The following is a 17379-nucleotide window of genomic DNA, read 5'->3' on the forward strand; positions in this document are numbered from 1 at the left end:
AATTAATTAATTTTTTTTTTTGAGACTGAAAAGGAAGGAGCACAGCACCCCGTGAGGCCCCAATCTTATAAGGGAAAGTTTCAGAATGGTGTGATTGACTAAAGGAAAGGAAATCTAGGGTAAGATAATTTCATCTTCCTTAGCATCAGCCACAATGCTCTGAACAAATCGGATATACCCAAGCAGATTTACTGTATATGAGAAAGCACCCCTCCCACACACACATACACACACACACAAACAACTGCTCTTCAGAAATATCCGTTCCAGCATGGGCAATGTCTAGCCAAAGCATCAAATCCTCTTCCACAAGGAAGACCAACAGACCTCCCCTTTCATATGGAATGGAAACATCGACCTCGGGAAGATAAGCAGCAGCATGAAATTAGACCCAAAATATTTTGAAAGGAAGAAGTAGGACCCCCTGCAAGATAAAGCTTGAATCTGTGAGTCTCTCTGAAGCAACTGCAACTAGAAAACCTGTCTTGAGAGAAATCTTTAATGGTATCTGATCCCAGTGGTTCAAATGAAGCCCTGGAGAGCACTGATAGAGCCAAGGGCAGGTTCAACAACAGCAAGGAAGGTCGAACCAGAGGACACAAATGCTCAACCCCTTTCAAAAATTGTGCCACCTCTCTAAATACATCCTGGGAGGTGCATAAGATCTTACTTTGAAAAGCAGAAAAAGCAGCTATCTGCACTATTAAAGAATTCAGCACTAGGCCTTGTTCCTAGCCTTGCCACAGGTAAGCAAGGAGGACGGAAATCTGTGCCTTCAAGGAGGACAGTGCTGCCCAGCACACCAAGATTTAAGTATTTTCTAAATCCTCAGATAAAAAAATAATGTCCACATCTCTAGTTTAACACTTGAGCAAAGTAGAGAGAACCATGGGCTAGAACCCACACCTCTCAAGGGCCAATTGTAAGCCCAAAAGGGAACTGGATTTCCTATTTCCACTGTCCCTTACCAGAGGAGACCATGATGCCTTGTCAATGGAAGTGGCACAGGTACCAACCATACATGAGAATCTGCAAACCCCAATAAGCCATGAGGAGAGGATGCGGCATTTTGCATAAGAGCTGGCTTATCAGAGGTCAAAGAGGGAGACAAAAAGACCCCTCAGTTGGTCATAAGAGCAGATATTCCTTGCTATGCCACCTTCCACCTGTGGTTGAAGTGCTCCATCTTGTCTTGGTGCCTTGGGTCACTCTATTTGTAGTAGTAAGATAATAAAATGCTTAAATATTACTACTAAAACAAAGCACATCTGTAATATATTGTACATTGTTTAAAAGTTGGAGAGAGATTACTCGCATGATTCAACTACAGATTGCAAAGTCTTGATACAACAAATCACTTGCCTTAAATACTTTGTATCAATACACCTGTAAAGTAGTACCACATCTCTTTGGACAGGGGAGCTGGGAAACAGTAATGATCAAAAAATGATTCAACTTCCTTCCTTTTTATGCATGTTTTGCAAAAGTAATAGTGCTTGTTATCAAGGGTCAAAGCCTGAAGAAGAGGGCAGGAGCAGTGAGCTGCAGGAGCCAAGACCCTGCCAACCTGAGAATGGAATAGCTGGCAGCAGGGTTGAAGCTTTGAGGTGATAGGAGATCATATTCTGCCATCCAAAGATATGGAGGTGCTAGTGAGGACAAGTTATTGTGCAAAAATTCAACCTACCATATTTCTTGCTCCATAAGACACACTTTCCCCCCAAAAAAGTGGGTGGAAAGTCTTATGGCGCGAATACCCCCCCTAACCTAGACCACTGCCCTCCCCTCTGCTGCTATTGGTTGCTCGCTGCGGCCGCAAGCAGAGGAAGGGAAAGGCCAGGCGGGTGTAGTGATTGCATGCTGCCAGCCCATAGAAACATAGAAGATGACGGCAGAAAAGGGCTACAGCCCATCAAGTCTGCCCACTCTGCTTACCCACCCCCTGTCTATGCCCTAATGACCCAATTTTCTTATCTTGACCTTCGTAGGGATCCCACATGGGTATCCCATTTATTCTTAAAGTCTGGCACGCTGCCTGCCTCGATCACCTGCACTGGAAGCTTGTTCCAATGATCAACCACTCTCTCTGTGAAGAAATACTTTCTGGTGTCGCCATGAAATTTTCCGCCCCTGAGTTTGAGCGGGTGCCTTCTTGTGGCCGAGGGTCCCTTGAGAAAGAAAATATCATCTTCCACTTCGACACGTTCCGTGAGGTACTTAAATGTTTCGATCATGTCTCCCCTCTCCCTACGTTCCTCGAGAGTGTAGAGCTGCAATTTGTTCAGTCTCTCTTCATACGAGAGACCCTTGAGCCCCGAGATCATCCTGGTGGCCGTCCGCTGAACCGATTCAATTCTGCGCACATCTTTACTGTAATGTGGCCTCCAGAATTGCACACAGTACTCCAGATGAGGTCTCACCATGGCCCTGTACAACGGCATTATGACTTCAGGCTTTCGGCTGACGAAACTTCTATTGATACAACCCAATATCTGCCTTGCCTTAGATGAAGCCTTCTCCACTTGATTGGCAGTTTTCATGCCCAGAAGCCTTACCTCCGACATCAGAATTGACGTCGGGGGTAAAGCTTCTGGGCCGGCAGCGTGCAATCGCTGCACCCATCTGGCCTTTCCCAGCAATTCGTTACTTTCGTCCCTTGCTCTCGGGCCACAGCGAGACGGAGTTCGACCCACTGCTCAGCCAGGAGTCATCCCCCCTTCGTCGATGTGTCCTCACACCGGCACCAGTGTGAGGTAATTAAATCCAGTGGGCGGACAGAAGAGGACAGAGGCTGGAAAGCAGTGAGAGGAACATAGGAGGGAGGAAGGAAGGGACAATTGTTGGGCCTGAGGAAGAAAAAAAAGAAAGAAATCACCAGACAACGGGGGAAAGAAGAGGACAAAGGGGGATATAGGAAGGAGGGAGGAAGGAAGGGATAATTGTTGGGCCTGAGTTGGAGGGGAGGGGAAGAGGACAAAGGCTGGAAGGCAGTGAGGGGGACATAGGAAGGAGGGAGTGAGGAAGTGACAATTGTTGAGCCTGAGAAAGGGAAAGGGAGAGGACAAAGGCTGGAAGGCATTGAGAGGAACATAGGAAGGAGGGAGGGACAATTGTTGGGCCTGAGGAAGGAAAGAAAGAAATCACCAGACAACAAAGGTAGGAAAAATGATTTTATTTTCAATTTAGTGATCAAAATGTGTCAGTTTTGAGAATTTATATCTGATGTCTATATTTTGCATTATTTTTGTTACTGAGTTAACATTGCATATTTTAAAAGGTGATCTGTCTTGACATCTGTGCCCTGTCCCTGCCTGCCCTGTGCCCTTGTCCCGGCCTACCACTAGACCAGCAGAGGGGGGACAGGGTACAGAGCCTGGCAGGGAGGGTGAGGTTGTGTAGAGATGACACAATGGCTGTTACCCGCGGCTAGCCACTTGTAACCCGCCAAAACGGTGAGGAAAAACATGTGTTCACCGTGGAGCGGTTAATGGCCTTGTCCCTGCAGTTAAGGGAGGGAACATGCGCGGTCACCTATCTCCCTCCCTCCCTCCTTACTGCTGCTGCTGAGTTTAAACAGCTCCCTACTCCCTCCCTGTCCCTTACCTTCGTGGCCGCGATTTCTAAACTGCCTTTTTACAGCAGCCGGAACATTGAAGCTGCGTGTGGCTGCTGTACAGGTCATCTCTAACACAACCGGAAGTTGCATTAGAGACGACCTTTCTGGCAGCCATATTCAACTACAACGCTCCGGCTGCTGTAAGAAGGCAGTTTAGACATCACCGGCCAGGAAGATAAAGGGCAGGGAGGTTTGTCGGCACAGTTGTTGGGGCGGGGGGGGGAGGTACGGGTGCATTGCGAAAGCGGCTAAGAGATGTTCTCACTGCAGGAGGGGTGAAAGCGCCACGAAGGTAAGGGGCAGGGAGGGAGAAAGGGAGGAAAAGTGGGGTGGAGAGGAACAGGCGCTGAAGGGAAATGGGTAAAACAGAGTGGAGAGAGGGATGCTGAAGGGACATGGAAGTCAGAGTGGGGAGAGAGACGCTGAAGGAAAATGGGGAAGACAGAGTGGGGAGAGGGACGCTGAAGGGAAATGGGGAAGTCAGAGTGGGGAGAGGGACGCTGAAGGGAAATGGGGAAGAGAGAGTGGGAAGAAGATGCTGGCAAAGAAGAAGACAGATATGCCAGACTATGGGGGGAGCGGAGGGAAGAAGATGGGTGCCAGACCAATTTGGAGGGGGGGAGAGAGAAAGGGAGAGGCACAGTAACAGAGCAAATGGAAGATGCAGAGAGAAGAGAGACAGTGGATGGAAGGAATTGAATGAGAAGATAACGAAAGCAGAAACCAGACAACAAAGGTAGAAAAAAAAAATTCTATTTCTTTTTCTTTTTTTTGCTTCAGGATAAAGTAGTATATTAGTTGTGTTGATAAAAATTTATAAACAAAGCCCTGCCAGCTGAACATCTCTTTCTCCAGTTCAGCAGCCAGAACTTTGATTTATAAGGAAGGAATAAGATAAATATTGCAGTACTGAGGCTTGTATGGATGCTGCGGGGACGGTGACGGGGCGGTGAAGGGAATGGCGGTGACAGGGCAGTGAAGGGGACGGTGGGCTAGGGACGGTGCAGTGACGGGGACAGATTTTTCCCCCGTGTCATTCTCTAGTTGTGTGCAGAGCCTGGAAGGGAGAATTTGGTTTAGAATGGGTTTTTTTTTCTCTGTTTTCCTCCTCTAAATCTAGGGTGCATCTTATGGTCAGGTGCGTTTTATGGAACGAAAAATACGGTAGCCAGTAGTTGACCACCAACTCCTACTATGGATTCTAAACTCAATAGGGATTGGTGGCAAGGTGTACTCCTGACTGGAATCTCTAACAAGAAGATCATACAATGTAAAAACGAAAGAATAAATAGTCAAAGAATAGACAGCTTTAAGTGGTATAGCTTCAAGGATCACCACTTTTGCCTATTGTTTTTAACATCTTGATGCCAACATTGGGAAACCTACTAGACAACGGATTAATTCACTTCTATGCAGACAACATCACTATGGGGGAAATTCTGTAAGAGATGCCTAAAGACAGGCACCTAAATAAATATGTCCCTAAAGTTAGGCGCCTAATTTAATTAGTCAATTGGTTTCAACTATGAGCTTTAACAAACTCATAATTGGGAAAAAAAAAGGGGGTGATAGGCACCTGCCTTAGGTGCGATTCTACAAAAGATAGGCACTTACCACATGGCGCCTAAACTCCAAAGTAGACATGTTTAGGGATGGAGAAGGACTTAGATGCTTTTAGGCACAATTTTCTAAAGGACTTAGGTGCCTATAATGTAGGCCTTTAAAATACTGGCCTACATTATAAGTGCCTAAGTTTAAGTTAGGTGTGATTTTGTTAATAGGCGCCTAAGTGTGATTGACAAGAGATAGATGCAATATACAGAATTTCCCCCAATTTGCCTTCTTTTCATAAGGGTGAAAACAAAATTAATAACCAAGAGAATGAAACCTTGAACCTAGCCAAGGAATGGGCAGACAATATTAAGCTAAAATTAAATTTCTACTGCTAAGTCCACCAAGAATCACCAATTATAATATTCAATGGATACTCAATATACCATTTAAATTGCAATCAGAACTAAGAATCCTAGGGATCATATCTGAACCTTAACTAAGAGAATATTCCAGATACTGAAAAAATTCAGACAGATACATTACTGATTTGAAACAGAAACCTACTGGTTCCTAATCCAATCACAAGTACTATCTCAGTTATGAAAGATTAGGTTCTTACCTGGATAATCTTCTTTCAGTTAATCTACTATGGATTCCGTACATGTGGTGATTTATCTCTTTCTGCGAATTGGCTTGTAGAGAGAGAACACTTACAGCTTTAAGCACCTCCCCTATAGAGGCGGAGCTCCATTTCAGTTTAGTCACAAAGCAATCAAGCTTCACTAGAACAAAAGACAAAAGTGGGGGAACAGGGAAAACTCCCCAAAAACAACAACGAAATGTGGACTGGGGCTCTGCCTCTATAGGGGAGATGCTCAAAGCTGTAAGTGTTTTCTCTATGCAAGCCAGTTCATGGGAAGAGATAAATCACTACACGTACAGAATACAGAGTAGATGTAACGGAAAGACTATTGCAACATAATCTCTACAGACTGCAAAGCAGATATACCGTATTTTTCGCTCCATAAGACACACTTTTTCCCCCCCAAAAGTGGGTGGAAATAAGGGTGCATCTTATGGAGTGAATACCCTCTCCCCCCGTACCTGTTTTTAATCACGGCACATCCTTCAACCCCCTTCTTTACCCTCCCTCCTCGCACTTCTCCCCGCCCCCTCCTCCGTTTCACTGGAGACCAGGGCACGTGGAGGCTATGCATTCCATAAACACAGCATCTCCCACCGCCACTGGAACCCCCGCTGTGAGCCCCTGCATTGGCCCCACAGCAGCATGAGGGACCTGCTGAATATTCGCACGCAGAACTGCTGGCGCTGTAGGAGGAGATGTGAATGAGGCTCGCCGCCGTTGCCGCCCACAAGCAACGCAAAGCCTTATCGTAAGCGCGGCCTGCCCAAGATCGACGCTACTCGGCCGCAAGCCCCAGAGGAGAAAACCGAGACTCAAGCTTTGTCACCACGGGAGCCTTCCGCGAAACGCAAGCTCCTCTATTAGGGTCTTACGGCTTGGGAAGGCAGCAGGTACCTGAAGCACTTCGGAGACTTCAGGTTGGAAATAACTTTGTTGGGCAGTGCTGAGGAACAGCTTAAGTTTATTCAGGTTTTAAATTACTATCCCAAGATCTACATATGATCTTAAAAAATCTGAACTAACTGGCCCCCCCTCTACAGTAGGAATAGAATCTGAACTGGCTCAGCTCGGAGAAGCTTATCATGTCACTGTACTGGGCCATGGTGCGCCCTCACCTGGAGTACTGCATACAGCACTGGTCGCTGTACATGAAGAAGGACACGGTACTACTTGAAAGGGTTCAGAGAAGAGCGACGAAGATGGTTAGGGGTTTGGAGGAGCTGCCGTAAAGCGAAAGATTAGAGAAACTGGGCCTCTTCTCCCTCGAACAGAGGAGATTGAGACATTCAAGGTACTGGAGGGGATAGACTTACATTACATTACATTAGGGATTTCTATTCCGCCATTACCTTGCGGTTCAAGGCGGATTACAAAAGGTTAATTTAAAAACAGAATTACAATGATTAGTTAGAGAGGTAGGTTGTAGATCTTATAGACATTTAGCGGGTTGTTGAGGGTGAGGTGGTTTGTAAGAGAGTTGATAGGTGGTCATAGTGGAGGTTCTTTTTGTTATTATTAGTGCAGTAGATAAAGACAGATTGTTCACCCTCTCCAAGGTGGGGAGAATGAGAGAGCACTCTCTAAAGTTGAACAAAAGGAAGTTCTTCTTCACCCAGAGAGTGGTGGAAAACTGGAACCCTCTTCCGGAGTCTGTCATAGAAGAAAACATCCTCTAGGGATTCAAGACAAAGTTAGACAAGTTCCTGCTGAACAAGGACGTACCCCGATAGGGATAGTCTCAGTCAGGGCACTGGTCTTTGAACAGAGGGCCGTCGCAGGAGCGGACTGCTGGGCATGATGGATCACTGGTCTGACCCAGAAGCGGCAATTCTTATGTTCTTAGATGATTATGAACTGGAATCAACTGATAACTTTAGGAAGTTTCAGTGCTGAAGAGAGGGCCCTGCCTGCCCTGTCCCTGCCTACCACTAGACCACCAGAGGGGGTACAGGGTACAGAGCCAGACAGGGAGGGGGACAGAGTGCAGAGCTTGGCAAGGAGTATGGGATTGGGTGCAGAGCCTGGCAGGGAGAATTTGGTTCAGAATGTTTTTTTTTTCTTGTTTTCCTCCTCTAAATCTAGGGTGCATCTTATAGTCAGGTGCTTCTTATGGAGCAAAAAATGCGGTACATAAAAACTACAAACCCTCCAAAACATAGAAGCCAGGCAAATATTTTCAGCAACATGAGAATATAATACCTCTTATCACAAACTACACTGGCTCCCAATCAAAGCAAGCTGTCTCTTTAAACCCTTCCCAATCCTTCATGGTGAAGCACCTGCCTACTTAACAAATGTAGTAGAAATGCCACCAAACATGAACAACAATCTGGTAAGCAACCACCTAAGACTACGATTCCCTAACCCCAGAGGCATTAAATATAACACAACACTCAACAAACTTTCCTTACATAGCAGAAAATGGTGGAATTTGCTTCTAACACAATTAAGAACCTCTTCCTCTTACAAAATACCTAACGCATGCAAAATAATTCCCCTTTAGAAGAGAAAGAACCTACACCCTCAGGAAACATTTACTACCCAAAAAACACTTGGGGGTCCTTTTACAAAGGTACGGTAGCGGTTTAACACGCGGAATATCGCATGTTAAACCACCTGCCGTGCTAGTACCCAACGCCTCCATTGATGAGGTGTTAGGATTTTAGGCTGCAGCGGGGGTTAGCACGTGATGAAATGTCCAATGCGCTAACCCCCATAGCGCGCCTTGATAAAGGAGCCCTTACTATAACACTTTGCTATCCCATATAGTGATGTCTAGACCTCCACATAAAATTGCAATCCTTATACATGCACAAATTGTAATACCACTCCTGGATTTGTTCACAAATACTAATATAATACAAGTCTCAATAGCAGACTGTGGACTTTTCCTCCAAGAACTGTCCAAACATTTTTCAAACCAGTTACATTAACTGCTGTTACCACATCCTCTGGCAATGCATTCCAGAGTTTAACTATTCTCTCAGTGAAAAAATATTTTCTCCTATTGCTTTTAAAAGTATTTCCCTGTAACTGCATCAAGTGTCCCCATGTCTTTGTAATTTCTGATGCAGTAAAAAAAAAAAAAAAATTGATTCACTTGTACCCATTTACACCAGCCACGATTTTGTAGACTTCAATCATATCTTCTCTCAGCAGTCTCTTTTCTAAACGTAAGAGCCCTAATCTCTTTAGTCTCTCCTCATACGAGAGGAGTTCCATCCCCTTTATCATCTTGGTCGCTTTTCTTTGAACCTTTTCAACTTCAGCTATATGTTTTTTGAGATATTGTGCCCAGAACTGACCACAATTCTCAAGGTAAGATCATACCACAGAGCGATACATAGATATTATAACATTCTTAGTCTTATTTACCATCCATTTTCTAATAACTCCTAGCATTGTTTGCTTTTTTGGCAGCTGTTGCACATTGGGCATAAGGTTTCAGGGTATTGTCTATGATGACACTTAGATTTTTTTTTTTGGGTGCGGACCCCTAGGGTGGCGCTTCTCTCTTGTTTAGCCCCTGTCTAATGGAGATCTCTGCTATTGTATCTCCAACAGGAAGCCAATTTCTTGAAAGCTTCTTAAGGAATGGATTTTTTAAATAGGCTTTTGAGACATGGATACGAAGAAAAGGTTTTAAAAAAAATGTTTTTGTTTAATTTATGTTGATTATGTTTTACTTTTTTTTGATTTTGTGGATGCCCAATTGATGTCAGACCATTTTCAAATGAGAACACTAGCTGGGAGCTTGGCCAGGGGCCAAGGAACAGATGCGCCAGCCCACACAACCTGTCATCTTTTAGAGGTAGAGAAAATACTGTAGTTTTTCACAGAGCATGAGCCTTGGGAAAAGTCATCATTTTATCTCCCTGTTAGTAGGAAGGGATATATAAAACATGGGGTTGGATGCTAAGGAAGTCATGGTTCAACCTCAAAGAAGTTCAGTAAAGCAGAAACTTTACTGTAGTCGACATGGACACAATGAAAAGTAACAGAACTTAAAAAAATCCCCAAATGCCTATCTAGAATCAAAGTAATTAAAGATTACAAAATAAATCAGTAAAATCATGACAGAACAAAACAGCATAAAAAATACCAGTCAGCAGAAGTGTAACAAGATATTTCTCAGTGTCAGACAAAAAAATTATGACAATTGTTATATCTAGTTTGTGCAATACTACCGGAAATGTTGAATATGAATGAAAAGGACAATCCTGAGCAAGCTCAAATTTTTTCTAGAAAGCCTTCCAGATGTTCTTCAAATACATGCAACACAGTTCACATGACCTCATACTTCTTTTTAATTTATTCAGGTACTTGAGCATTTTTCCTTTTCTGATCTGGTGGGCTCACAATCTATCTCAGTGTATCGCAAACTGTGTGCCTCCTGAGATTACAGGTGTGCCGCGGTACACTGGGGAAGAGGAGAGGTGCCAGATGACTGTCTACAGGACGTGCCTCTCAGGAAGAGAGGCACGGCCTGTAAGAAATCTCCCAACAAGGGCACCTCTTCTCTCTGCCTGGCCCTTCTCTCCAGTGTGGGTCTTTCTGCCAGCTTTCTCTCCAGTGCAGGTCTTTCTGGGCAAGGCCCGTTTGAAGGGCCTTTGACCATGACATCATCATGCCAATGCCAGCGCACTTCCAGGTGTCTTGAGCCGGGGTACACTAGGTTTAGTGTGCCCCGGCTCAAAAAAGTTTGCGAGACACTGATCTATTTAATGTATCTGGGGTAATGGGGGGATTAAGTGACTTGCTTGGGGGTCATAAGGAGCAGTGTGGGTTTAAATCCACAACCTCAGGGTGCTGAGGCTGTAGCTTTAACCACTGCGCCACACTCCAATGAAACTGCTTGCTATTGAAAAAAAATGGAGCATGCAAAGGCCTATCTAAGAACACTGCAATTGAGCTCTGCCCTAATTATGAGCCATTGATACATTAATCAGACCATAATCCATAACAGAAGACAGAATCAAGTCCACATAGTTGATACTTCACAAAATAGGAAGAACAAATTTACAAAAGAGAAAAATGTGAATATCACCTACCGACTTTTTTCTATTTTTTTCCAAATCCTTCAATTCCCCCTCAGTTTTTGTGATCAGCTCCCTGAGTTCATCAAGATTAGTGCAAACAAGCTGAAAACAGAAATACAATTTGGTCATCTAATTTACAATCAATCTGTGTCAATGAAAGAAAAATAATCTTACTATATGCATACATATTCCAACTTATTATATTACTATTTCTCCTAAAACTGGCAAGTACAAACAATAACAAAAGGATATCAGCTGAATTTTTGAATGATCAAAATGGAATTTTTTTAATGCATGTGCTCATAGCAACACATAAAGACTTCTTGCTTCATGAATAACTCGATACATTTCTGCTCCATAATGAAATCCCCGTATAGCATATGAGTCAAGTGCATATACTATAAAATTATTTTATTTTATAGAATAATGTTATCTAGGTTGTTCACAGTAGTTGACTATTGGTACTTATCATGTAGCCTCAAGTCTCATGATGTATCCAAAGTGTGTACACATCAATATTTAATATACTCTGCCATGCTTCCTTCCTTATACTGTAAAATAGAGCAATTCTTGTATTTTGTCTGCTGAGAGTTCCAATATCCTACCAGCATAACATACTGGATCCAAATGTAAAATTATTTTTTCTAAGCAAAGGAGAAATTTTGCCTTATCTGATAATTTTCTTTTCTTTGGTCAGTGAAACTGTTCTGCACAAACTGGTTATCCCTTCCTACTAGCTGGTGGAAGTAGAGAAAAAAAAATGTGAGAGATTTTGGAGTTGGATGACAACAGCGACCTCGGGGGATCCTTGATACAGCAATGTATGCGAAACCTGTCGGGTCAGACTCCTAGGTTTTGGCTGTGATTTAAGCTAAGTACAAATACACTATTTAAGCACTTTATATTTATATATATTTATTAGAGGAAATGCTATTAGGCAACAAAAAGACTTTTAGATAATTTCACCACATAAAAAGCAGAACAAGGAAAAGTTCGCTATCAATAAGGTGACAGCCAATTTGAAAAGTGGCTTTGCGGTGGAGTGGTGAGGCTGAGGCTTCCCTTTGAGATTTATTACTGATGTTAACAATATAGAGTCCAGGAGGTAAACGCTATTCCTGTTGATGACATCACTATTCTCCTACCTTTCGACCAACCAGAATCCATCATGACAAGCACAATTCACAAAACCCTCGAATCAGTTGCGATTAGGATGACAGAGCACAAATTGAAACTTAACCCTGACAAAACAAATTTCATCCTATTAGAAAATAACAAAACTCCAACATTAACTAATCTCGTTATAAATTCGTTATCATACCCAATACAACCTACACTAAAATTACTTGGAATCACAATTGACAGAGGCTGCACCATGCAACCCCAAATTAACAAAATAATAAAGGCATCGTTCATGACCTTGAGAAATCTAAGAAAAATCTGAACATTCTTTGAAAAGAAGCAATTCCTACTATTGGTACAATCTCTTATTCTTGGAATGTTAGACTACTGCAACATACTATACCTACCATATCCCGCGACCATGATGAAGCAATTACAGACAGTACAGAATACAGCCCTAAGACTTGTCTATTCACTAAAAAAATATGGCCATATCACAAAGGCATACCATGACTCGCACTGGCTTCCAATAGAAGCGAGAGTGCTCTTCAAATTCTACTGCTTACTTTACAAGGCTATCAACGGAGAAAGCCCAACTTACTGGAATAACCGACTAAATCAATCCTCCTCAACCAGACACAGAAGAACCCACTCACTATTCTCCCACCCATCATCCAAAAATGTCAAACGAAAAAAACTTTGACAACCTTTTAGCCTCCAAAGCAGCTAAACTGGACAGACAAATCACCACTCTGTTATCTTCAACTACAAACTACAAAACCTTCAAGAGAGATACCAAAACCATACTCTTCACAAAATACATAAAACCTATCCAGCACGACCAATCCCAATCCAACATCTAACGCTCTCCATACCCTTATTACTCTTCTATTTACCAAACGTTATCTAAAACCCTTAATTCACCCTATTCCTATCTCCTAAAACCTTCTATTTCCCGTTGATAACTATTTTTACCCGACATTGTTATTACCTTAAAATTTTATCTCAACGCTTGTTCTATTCCTTCAAATTTTGAATGTAATTCTTGTTTTAGTTTTGATGTAATCCGCCTTGAATCACAAGGTAATGGCGAAATAGAAATCACTAATGTAATGTAATGTAATATAAATGGATTCGATAGCCACCTTAATCCACCTATCAATGGAGGCCTTCGAGGCAGCTTAAGCCTTCTGAGGACCATGAAAATGTACAAAAATGTGGTCAAAGATAAAATTAATTCATCTTCTTCTAAACATCGAGCCTTGTGACATCTCCAATTTGGGGCCACCAAACCCTCCTCCACAAAGGAGGACAAGCAAATCTCCTGATTAAAAGAAGGGTTACCTTTGAAAGCTCATCATAAAATGCACTGAGTTAACCCAAAAAAAAGGTATTGCCTTATTTCCTTTGGTTTTTGTTTTATTTATTTATATTATCTTGGAAAGTGGACTAAAACAGCCACTATACCATTTCATGCAAAATGGAAGATACTGCATATGGCCGTATGAAAAAGCAAGTGAACAAACTTATGGAAAAATAAACCTTTATTTTCTGACAATCTGCAAGAAGAATAACATCATCCCCAAAGGAACCAGGATGAAAAATCCTTTAGCAACTATTTACAATCCCGGCTATGTAGAAAAATATAGCTCACAACCCACCTAAGGAATGTGAAAATCAAAATTCAAACAGACAAGGTGATCATGGAAACCAGCAGACTTCCTGCAGGCAAACTCCCAATGACCACACCAATGGAAATGCAAATCAAATGGAGATTTTTAACCTCTTCAACTAACAAATATCACAGCAGGAGACTTCTATACTTTTGAAAGTACTCTCTGTCCTACCAGCAAAATAGACAAAATCCAGCTATACTGAGATCTTGAAGAATTCTTCAGGAAACTCTTTTTAGGAAATTCTATTTAAAGGTACATTTCCACAATAAGGAGGAGACTTCCAAAAAAACCCATCAAAAAACCCCAACAAACAACCCAAAAAACTGGAATACAATAACCCCACCAAAAAGAAAATACATACTTCACACACCCCTCCCCTCCCGATGGACATAACACAAAACTAGAAAATTACACTCATAGGGTGAAATCACCATCTTTTCAGCAAACAAAAGAAAATCTTATACAACCCTTCCCTACCAGAACGATCTGCTATAAAAAGCTTACAAAATAATAAAAACATTGTAATCAAACCTACAGACAAAGGAGGTGCTATAGTCATTAATGGGAACACAACTACATTGAAGGAAGACTCAAAGATCCAAGATGGCTTCATGGTGGTAGGACGTGCTGGAAGGTAGCGCAGAAGTAGTGCACTGAAAAGCCGCACTGAATGGCCACAGAAGCTGGGCTCTGTGTTTTTGAGCAGTTCGTCGGCCATGCCTTATTTCCCTGTCAGAGAACAATGGGGAAGAGGAGAGGAAAAGTACGGGAGCCTCCTCTGGTGGCATCTTCCAATCCAGTAATGAGACAGACGACTCTCGACTCTTTCTGAGCTCCAGTGGGATCTGTGACTTCCTCTCTTTCAGTTACGTCCGGAACTTTTGTCTTGGGCAGCAGTTTGAATGGAGCGTCTTTGGGCTTGATGATGACCTGGAAAGTACAAACAGCGCAGAAGAAGTAGCAGGGCATGGCAGAGACCTTTCTAAGTCCTGATCAGAGGGTCTTACATGCAAACACATTTAAAAACTTTGAAAAGTCAGGATAATTAACAAAAGACCAGGAAAACGATGTATAGCATAGGAAAATGGGAATTCCGTATTCATGTGAATTGCTAGGTAAAGCAAGACCATATACATAAAATATCTGAAGAAGTAAAGTTATAGGAGTTCCTCCTTTCTTTGTTCAGTGAACACATATTTTAGTTTCCCTCCTTGGCATCATGGCTTTAATTAATGCCAGGCCTCTCAGTCTGGCTTATGGAAGATATAGGGTTTCACATTTTTGAATACTGATAGTTTAGATTTATCTTAACAATAATTATTAAGATATGATATATGGATGTTAATGTATGAATGTGGGATCCCTGTGTGATTGTATGTATATGTGTTTAAACATAAAATTGTTTGCAAAACTTATTTTTATATATTTTAACCCTGGAGAAATCTTGAGAGGTAACATCTGCAGTTTGACCTATCTGACCTTTAAGCTAGCCTACTATGGAAACTCTCTTCAGTCTGTAAATGTGAAGGGAGGGCTCTTTAGTCCACACAGTAATTTTCATTAAGGGGAGTTATATGGCTAATCAAAATACTTTGGATTTGAACATACTTCCCATGCAATCTTGACTCAAGCACAGGTTGCTAATCAGCATGGTCAAGAAGTGGACTCTTTAAAGTCTAGAGTTCAGATAGTGGAAACTAGTGAAGCCTTGATGATTTAAAAAAAAATTATATTGCAAGGTACGATTTCTGACCTTTCCTAAAACTCCACCAATCCTAGCTGCGGAAATGTTCAAGAAATATCTTGTGGAGATTTTGAAAATGCCCTAAGAGGCACGTCAGCCTATTACCCACGCAAATACCTCCATACCCAGAGTACTTCGGCTATCCTGGAGACTAAAGCTGAAAAAGAACTTCTGGGACTTACGGCCTTTTTGGAAACTTCTCTGGAGGTTGTTACCAAAAGAACAACATTACCTGTGACTTTTGCTTTTGAACTTGACTGCATAAATGTGTTGAAGCTTTCCTTTAGGAACTTGGACTCACAGTTTCTAGGATCTAAAATAAGGTTTTTTCCTGACTTACACAGGACACACAGAAAAGGCATAAAGCTTTCCTGGCCCTTTGGGTTCAGGCTATATCTGCTAAGAACATAAGAATTGCTGCTGCTGGGTCAGACCAGTGATCCATTGTGCCCAGCAGTCCGCTCACGCAGCGGCCCTTTGGTGAAAGATCAGTGTCCTAACTGAGACTAGCTTTACCTGCATATGTTCTGGTTCAGCAGGAACTTATCTAACTTTATATCTTGAATCCCTGGCGGGTATTTTCCCCTATAACAGCCTCCCGAAGAGTGTTCCAGTTTTTCACCACTCCCTGGGTGAAGAAGAACTTCCTTACGTTTGTACGGAATCAATCCCCTTTTAACTTTAAAGAGTGCCCTCTCGTTCTCTCTACCTTGGAGAGGGTGAACAACCTGTCTCTATCTACTAAGTCTATTCCCTTCATTATCTTGAATGTTTCTATCATGTCCCCTCTCAGTCTCCTCTTTTCAAGGGAGAAGAGGCCCAGTTTCTCGAATTTCTCACTGTATGGAAACTCCTCCTGCCCCTTAAACATTTTAGTCGCTCTTCTCTGGACCCTTTTGAGTAGTACCGTGTCCTTCTTCATGTACGGTGACCAGTGCTGGACGCAGAATTCCAGGTGAGGGCGTACCATGGCCCGGTACAGCGGCATGATAACCTTCTCCGATTTGTTCGTGATCCCTTTTTAATCATTCCCAGCATTCTGTTTGCCCTTTTCGCCACTGCCGCACACTGCGCGGATGGCTTCATTGACTTGTCAACCAGTACTCCCAGGGTTCTTTCCTGGGGGGTCTCTCCAAGTACTGCAGCAGACATCCTGTATTCGTGTATAAGATTTTTATTACTGACATGCATCACCTTACACTTATCCACGTTAAACCTCATTTGCCATGTTGCGGTCTATTTCTCGAGCAGGTTTATGTCACGTTGTAGGTCTTTGCAATCCTCCTGCGTCTTCACTACTCTGAATAACTTCGTATTTCTGCTAATTTAATCACCTAACTTATCGTACAATTTCCAGCTTGTTTATAAATATGTTGAAGAGCACGGGTCCAAACACCGAACCCTGTGGCACTCCATTCGTGATGCTTTTCCAGTTTGAGTATTGTTCATTTACCCCCACTCTCTGTTTCCTATCCGCCAGCCAGTTTATAATCCACGTGAGTATTTCACCCTTTATTCCATGGCTCGCAATTTTTCAAAGTTGTCGTTCATGCGGGATCTTGTCGAACGCCTTCTGAAAATCCAGATATACAATGTTGATTGGCTCGCCCTTGTCTATTTGCCTGTTTACTCCCTCGAAGAAGTGCAGCAAGTCCATCAAGCAAGATCTCCCCTTGCTGAAGCAGTGCTGGCTGTTCCTTTTCAGATTGTGTCCGTTAAGGCGATCAATGATGTAGTCCTTTATCAGCGCCTCTACCATCTTTTCCGGTACCTAGGTCAGACTCACCGGTCTGTAGTTTCCTGGACCTCCCCTCAAACCTTTCTTGAAGATCGGTGTGACATTTGCCACTTTCCAGTCTTTCAGAATCCTTCCCGATTTGATCGACAGATTGGATATTAGTTGAAGCAGTTCAGCTATAGCCCCTTTCAGTTCCTTGATTACCCTCGGATGGATGCCCGGGGATTTATCGTTTTTGAGTCTA

General features: G+C 42.6%; 1 protein-coding gene across 1 annotated transcript in view; it reads right to left on the bottom strand.

The window, feature by feature from the left end:
• Positions 1 to 17379, bottom strand: part of KIAA2026 (KIAA2026 ortholog) — a 126012-nt gene that overhangs the window by 33370 nt on the left and 75263 nt on the right. The window contains exon 5 of the mRNA XM_033925788.1: positions 10868 to 10957. Coding sequence (XP_033781679.1) covers positions 10868 to 10957 — 90 coding nt within the window. The remainder of the gene's footprint in view (positions 1 to 10867; positions 10958 to 17379) is intronic.

This window comes from Geotrypetes seraphini, chromosome 1, assembly GCF_902459505.1.
Source record: "Geotrypetes seraphini chromosome 1, aGeoSer1.1, whole genome shotgun sequence".
NCBI classification, from domain to species: domain Eukaryota; kingdom Metazoa; phylum Chordata; class Amphibia; order Gymnophiona; family Dermophiidae; genus Geotrypetes; species Geotrypetes seraphini.